Source organism: Phocoena sinus, chromosome 15 (assembly GCF_008692025.1).
Source record: "Phocoena sinus isolate mPhoSin1 chromosome 15, mPhoSin1.pri, whole genome shotgun sequence".
NCBI classification, from domain to species: Eukaryota; Metazoa; Chordata; class Mammalia; order Artiodactyla; family Phocoenidae; genus Phocoena; species Phocoena sinus.
The window spans coordinates 60,806,302-60,813,915 of NC_045777.1; the positions used below are offsets into that span (position 1 = coordinate 60,806,302).

At 45.2% G+C, this 7,614-nt stretch overlaps 1 protein-coding gene across 1 annotated transcript in view; it reads left to right on the forward strand.

The window, feature by feature from the left end:
* The window catches only part of SHISA9 (shisa family member 9), a 292,672-nt gene extending 287,145 nt beyond the window's left edge, over nucleotides 1-5,527 (forward strand). Inside the window, exon 5 of the mRNA XM_032606481.1 lies at nucleotides 5,145-5,527. Within this exon, the coding sequence (XP_032462372.1) occupies nucleotides 5,145-5,527 (383 nt within the window). The remainder of the gene's footprint in view (nucleotides 1-5,144) is intronic.
* The last annotated feature ends 2,087 nt before the right edge of the window (nucleotides 5,528-7,614 follow it).

Below are 7,614 nucleotides of genomic sequence, written 5' to 3' on the forward strand. Positions count from 1 at the left end.
AGAGGGGATGAAAAAGAGGATTTCACAAAAATTGCATTTCCTGGTTATGGGAACAGTTCATCCACCTAACCACCAACCACATCCTTGTTGAAATGATCTAGAAAATAACTCTTTGGAGGATGGTTTTATGCCCCATGCGGCAAGTCTGTACCTGCTCTGCACTTGTCAAAAACACCTCTGAGTCATGTGGAGGGGGGACAGACAAACAAATAGATGTGAACGATATAATCCTGCAGACAGGACATTAGATGATCTGATGACCCCTTGTTTTCTTCACTTTATTACATACATATCCTTTCAGTTTTTGAAGCTACCATGCTACTTCCCACCTCAGGCCTTTTGCAAATGTTGTTCTGTATCAGTTATCTACTGCTGTGTAACAAATCACCCCAAAACTTAGTGGCTTAACATAGCAACTGTTTATTGGGCTTGTGGTTCTGGATCAGCTGGGAAGTTCTTCTGGTTTGGGCTGGCTTGGCTGCTCTTGGCCAGGCTTACTTAGTGTCTGTGATGAGCTGGCAGGTGGGCTAATGGCTTCACAGTCTAGGATGGCCTCACTGGGTATCTGGCAGGTAGCAGGCTGCTGTTGGCTGTGGTGAACATGGGCAACTGGACTGCATGTTTCTCATCCTTCAGGGGGCTAACCTGGGCTTCCTTTTTCATATGGAGGCAGGGTTCCAAGATCTGATAACAGAAGCTGCAGAACTTCTAAAAGCCCAGGCTTGGGATGTGCATGACATAATTTCTGCTACAGTCTACTGGTTAAAGCCAGTCACAAGGTCAGGCCATATTCATAGGGTAGGGAAATAGACTCCACCTCTCAATGGAAGGAACTGCAAAGTATTACAGCTATTTTTGCAATACACCCCATGTGCGCTCACCTGGATGCTGTTTCTGTTACTCTTCACTTTCAGATTCCAACTCAGAGAGCATCCTCAAGGATGCCTTCCCTAACCGGCACCTCATCCCAAATGTATCAAGGCCCCTTCTTGTGTCGTCTCATAGGGACAGCTAGGCTCTCAATACACATGGCAGCTGGAGGGAAGCAAAGAGGGAAGGAAGAAAGGAAGGAAGGGTGGTTAGTTTGGATGAGTGCTTCCTTTGTGCTTAGCTGGATATCTGGCACAGAGCGCTCAGTAAATGTCTGTTGGATTTAATTCAGTGCCTCTTTCATAAGCCAGAAGACAGACAAAATATATGTAGTGACTAGTTACTCTCTTTCAGAATTGTGTTATATAGCTTATATGTCTCATATAATTTATTCTTAACAATAAACCTCAGAGTAGTTATATTATCCTCATTTTACAGCAAAAGAAATAGAGATAAAGGAGTTTGACATTCCCAAGGTCTCATAGACTCAGGTCTGTCTGATTCCAAAGCCTGCAGATTTTTCTGTCCCACCCTTGCCCCATATACCAAACACTTTCTATGTTCAGGGGTTTCCCAATGACAGGTTCACCAAGAGACAAATTCAGGGTTGGGTGTGGAGAAGGACATATTGTAGGTTCTCCACGGGCGACTCCATGATTCCTCCTAATGGGAGCTGTTTCCCATACCTGCACTGATAGGGCAATAATTGAATGCCCCTGGGACTATTTTTCTTTAGAACTTTTTGAGAGGACATCACCTATCCCACCTGTCGGGGCACCTGTTTCATAATCAATTTCCTCAGTTTGTCAGAAACGGGAACCTTCCAATGCATCCCTTGCTCTGAGCTTCCCTTAGACTCATCCATTGTCTGGAAAGAGGAATTTGGGAGTAAATGGTTCTGGATCATGCCTGGGGATATAATGAGGGTGGGTGAGACTTTCAGGAAGAGACTGAAAGCAGTTTAGTGAGAGCAAATAGATGTGAAAATGGAAAACTAGAAAAGAGCAGTCAGGACTATGATAGCGCAGAGGTTGCTGAGGGAGCCGGGGAATCAGAAAGCATCACCTTAACTTAACCTTGAAAGATGAATAACAGAGCATCTGATGTAAATGAAGGGGTGAGACACGTCAGCTCCATCCTCTGGTTCTCCGACCAGCTCAGAGACCTCATTATTAATACTCATAAGACTGGATAGTTCTTTATAGCACTTACTATATTTCTACTTTTATGTAATTTGTGGGATTATTTGGTCACATTCTGTCCTTCCCTCATAGAATGTCCACCCCACGAGGGCAGGGACCTTGTCTGTTTCTGATTCTCCCAATGTCCTTATATTTACAATGTCTACCACCTGGCCCATGCCTATTTGTTGTATGACTAAAATGACTGAGAAAAATTGCTGGGAGAGGTTTTGGTAAATGGTAACATGGTCAGTTTTAGAAATATGCCTTTGGGAGACTTCCATGGCAGTCCAGTGGTTAAGACTCTGAGCTTCCACTGCAAGGGGCACGGGTTTGATCCTTGTTTGGGGAACTAAGATCCTGCAAGCTGAACAGTGCGGCCAAACAAAACATAACAAAACAAAACAGAACAAAAGAGGAAATATGCTTTTGGCTGTAGTGTGGACAGTGGCCTGGGGGAGGTGAGACTCAAGGCAGGGGAGCCAGTTTGGTGGCAGAAGTAGAGCAGCATTTAAAGCAAGGAGGAGGCATAGCAGAGGTTAGAGCAGCATTTGGTAGGTACGATGGGAAGGACCTGTGGGTTAGCAGTTGTGCTGAGGAGAAGAGGAGGGTGACATCAGCACCTGCTCCTGTGTTTCTGGCTTGAGTAACTAGAGAGTTGGTGTTCCCACTCGTGAGAGAAGGAAGAGCCTGGAGAACAGATGTGAATGATGTTGATGGGTTCAGTCTTGGCCACCTTGAGTGGGAGATGCCAGTGACTCTGTCCTGGAGGTAACCGGATACATGAATTTTGAAGTCCAAGGAGGGATGTCAGAGCATCCTTCTGTTGAAACATCATGCGTTGGAAACCTAGAACTTTCCTCTGGAAGACGCGATTCTAATACCAACTTGAATGTAACTCATACCACCTTAAGGAGTGCATGGTATTTCGGGAATGTGTGCTCTTCCCATGTCGGTAGCTATTCCATAGTTCCTTTTGACATTGATATTCTGTATCTTCAGACAGCTCTAGAATTCAAGGAAGCGGGGACATTCTCTTGAAAGATTGCATTACTCAGGGTTGTTTACATTAAACATGGACAGAAACCCAACTTAAACTGTATTAAGCCTGGAAGGTTAACATGTGGCTTCCGGGGGTGCTGTGTTGAGGAATCTAAGCAAAGGCCATGCTAGCTAGGAAAGAGCTCTGTGATCAATGAGTGATGTCTGCCACAGATGCAGAAGGGGCAAGCGGGGGCATATGTGCTCACTCATTCCTGAAAACAGAGCTTTCCCTCTACGGCCTTTCAAAAGCATCAAATAATGTCTAATGGAGTTAGGTTCTACCTTGGCTCAGCCGCTAGCTGCGGGTAACCTCAATTAAATGATTTCATGTTTCTTAGCTTGACAGTTTCCGCATCTGTCAAGCAGAGGTCATAATCCCTGTCTTTCCCACCTCTTGTGGTTGAAAGGATCGAATGAGAAAAGAAACGTGGAAGGGCAGTGACCTCCATGAATTTACATGATTTCACACACGTAACAGTATGGGATGCTGGAAGTGTGGATTAAAGAGCAGCACATATTTCTGGACTCCTGAGAGATATATGTTCAAGAGTTTATTGCTAAGACATTAATTTAAAAAGTATAGAGGATCTTCTAATAAAGGAATTGTGAGAGAAAATAAAGTCTCAGAAAGTTATCAAATAAATTGAGAAAGAAGGCAGGAAAGAAAGAAAGGAAGGGAGGGAGGGAGGAAGAGAGAGAGAGAGAAAAGAAAACAAAAAAGAGAGAAAGAAAGAAAGGAAACATTCAGTGCATTAGAGTGTGGTGAATGAAGCAGAAATTGGTATAATTCTTTTGTAGCATAGTTGGCAATATGTATAAAGGGCCTTAATAATGTTTACAGCCTTTGGCCAAGTAATTCCACTTCAGATAATTTATTTCAGGGCTGGATAGTAAATATTTCAGGCTATGTGGGCCATGCAGTCTCTGTCACAAGCACTCAGATCTGCTGTTGCACTGCAGACAGGTGAAGGAATGGGCATGGCAGCATTCCGGTAAAACTTTATTTATGAAAATGGGTGGCAGCTAGATCGATCCATGGGCTATAGTTTTCCACCCTCTGATACAGATTAAAGAATATTTTAAGAATTATTTCACATTCAAAATTCTAAATACTAAGAGAGCTTTAGTCTAGAAAATTCTCATTTCAGATTGATTTATATTAGCAAAATATTGGCACAGCTTGAATGCTCATCCATAGGATGAATGATTAATTTTCATAGTTTTGCTCACTGAAATATTATGTAGGTATTAGAATGCTGTTTGCTAGTGATTTATAACAATATGAAGAACTGCTTGCTAGAATGTTACATGAGAAATTACAGTTATTTATAATGATGATGATAATGGTGGTGGCTAACATCTAAGCACATTACGTATGGCACCACTTAACCCTCTAAACAACCCTATGAAATATCCTTTTTTATTGTAACCACTTTCCTGATGCAGAAGCTGTTGGTAATAAAAGTTATTTACCAAAGTTACACTGCTAGTAGGTGGCAGAAGTGGGATTTGAACACAGGTCTGCTTAACTGCTAAAAGCAAAAACAAAAGCACTAACACAAATTCCAAATGAAACTCTTTATTGAGAAAACCAGGAGAAAATACACCCAAGTATTGATATCGACTGTCTTGGGCAGTAGCTGATAGATACGAATATTTCTCAATGTGTTCGATATTTTCTCTAATGAGAAGCATCATTTTCATAATGAAGAAAGAACAACACTTGCATTTTATAAGAAAGGCAAGGGTGGCGGAGTGCTAGGTGTGATTGTGAGGGAAGAAGGATCTGGGGGGAACTAGAGATTCCCTCGCGGATGCCCTCGCCTTCTTGGTCCTCCTCTTGTTGGTGGAAAACACATGACCTGTCTTCCTTCTTTCTGTCTGCTCCGGGTGGAGTTTCTAGTGTGTGTCTCGTTTGGACTGTTGGCCCACTGAGATGCTGTTCTTGGGTTGACCTGCTAATCCCTAACTGTCTTTCTCTCTCTCCTCTCTCTCCCTCTCTCTGCTCTCTCCTCCCCCCTTCGTCCACCTACCTGTCCCATCGTACAGCCGACAAGGTAAATGATGACTTCTACTCCAAGCGACGGCACCTGGCCGAGCTGGCCGCCAAGGGGAACTTGCCTCTGCATCCCGTAAGAGTGGAGGATGAGCCGCGGGCCTTCAGTCCTGAGCATGGCCCCGCCAAGCAGAACGGACAGAAGTCCCGCACCAACAAGACGCCCTCCCACCCCCTGGCCTACAACTCCACCGCCAACTTTAAGAGCTGGGACCCCAAGGATCAGTCTCTTCGGCGGCAGCAAGCTTATGGGAACAAGGGCAAGCTGGGCACGGCTGAGTCCGGCTCCAGCGACCCCTTGGGAACTCGCACCCAGCACTACCCACCCCCGCAGCCATACTTCATCACCAACAGCAAAACGGAAGTGACTGTCTGAGCTGTCGCTACAGGGGACATCCTGGAGACCACACTCAACTGAGAGAGGCAAAAAATACCCCAACACACACCCTCCCTGTCCCCCGCCCGCACACCCACCCACACGTTCACCCTCCACACCGACCGACGACAAACCTACTGGTGACATGGAATCACGCTTTTCCTGTGTCATGCCTAACACGTGTCGGCGGGCAGCTGAGCAAGACCGGAACGTGGACGGTCAGCAATACAGCCAGGGGGAAACTGAGGCACCCGCTTTCGACTTCAGGGTCGAGGTGGCCAACTCACATGCCTAAACCGTGGGGCTGATTTTTCTGTTCCTCCTAACTTGAAACAAATCCATGATAAAAAAAAAAAGTAGCACAATTTAGAGAAATTGTCCATTTGAGCACATATACCATTGACCATGCATTGTCTGTTTCTGGGTGAAAGAGCCAGAAAGGATGGAAGGTGGGGTAGAAAAGAGGGGTCGCTGGTGCACTTGATAAGCATTTTCTAATCCCAGGAAGTAGTGATGTGGACATAAAATTGTGATGAGCGTGAGACAGTAACTGGACCCCCCCCCCCCACCATGCTATTTATATACTTCTTATATCATCAAGGTTGGAAGCAAAAACAACACACACTCAAACTCACAAAAAATAAATAGACCCTGAACCCACCGACAGTGATGGGAAAGAAAGAACTTTTTTAGACAACTCCCATAAAGACTGTGGAAATGGGAGGGGTAGGCTTTTATGGCAGGGAGAGGGTCCAGAGAGTCTTAAATAACTATTTTTTAAAAAAAGGAAAATAAAATAGAATCCCACTACAAAACAGACAAGAACAGCAAAGTAACTGTTGTCCAACATCTTCAAGACTTAGGAAATCAACAACGTCTTCAAGAACAAACAAACAAAATTCACAGTTGAAATGTCGACAAGAGGTGAGAAGGGGACCCAGAGCCTCTGATTTCTGGCGTTGTCCCCCCGCCTCCGAGACAAGAAACAGAGACAGAAACCAGTCCTCTATTAACTGTCTATCCCCGACTCCCTTCCCCTTCAGCCTGTTGCTGCCACCGCTGCCGAATTTCAACTGCTTTGGACTGAAAATGTCATAAGCGTGGGTGGTGCCTTCAATGTGTCACTGTTGAATGACAGTCTTGTTTCCCAAGTGCAACCTGTGTTCTTTTAGCCTTCCTGCCTCCTGTCTTTCTGCAGTAGTAGAAGGTGTTTCCATCCTCTGTTTGTTGGTGAGCCCACCCGATCCCACACTCTGAGGGGGAATGCTGCAACTTGCAAAGACCAAGACCTCCCTACCCCGCACACTGTCAAAACTCCCCAAGTCCCACCCCAAGCTCCCCAAACCTAGCGTGGGACCCAAGCATTCCTGGTCCCATCTTTCCCAGGATAGATAGATAGACAAACGATCCCTCCAAACCACTTCCCCAGATACTGCAATGCGTTCATTTCCCATCCATGATACCCCGGGGTTGTTGTTCAGATGGGTTCTCATAGCTAATGGGTGTCCCAATAAAGACAGTTTTCCTAATAGTCTGATTTGTTTGGTGGAAGCCCAGAGAGAGATTGACGGAGAAGAGATTTTCATTTAAGGTGAGAAGTTTTCAACCAGTCCCTTAAATGGCTTATCTAATTAACAGGAACCTTGGAGAGACCCCCAGCTCTTCTGATGTCAGAAACTGAACATGGTCTGAACAAGACCCTTCCTGGAATTCTGGACATCAGCGTTCTGCTTCCCCATCTCTCTGACATCATGGGATCGGGGAAACCAGCTGTTTATTCTCTTCTTTACTCCCAGCTGATCTGGGGACATTGACAGTGCATTTTATCTCTCTGGGCTTTAGCCTTCCACTTGAAACATGGGGAATTGGGGTGAGGTCAAGCTTTTCAAGCTTTTTGAAACAGCAAAACCTCTGCCCATTATAAAAAAAAAAAAAAAGAAATCGTGCCCAGGAGACCCTCTGTCAGATCCTGGCGAATATGAGGCTCTGTGCTGGGTGAGGCAGAGCTGGGAGGTTTAGCGCCTGCTTTCTCAGCCTCTTGGCTGAAACCCCAGTGCTACCCACTGTGGAGTAACGACTAGTGGGCT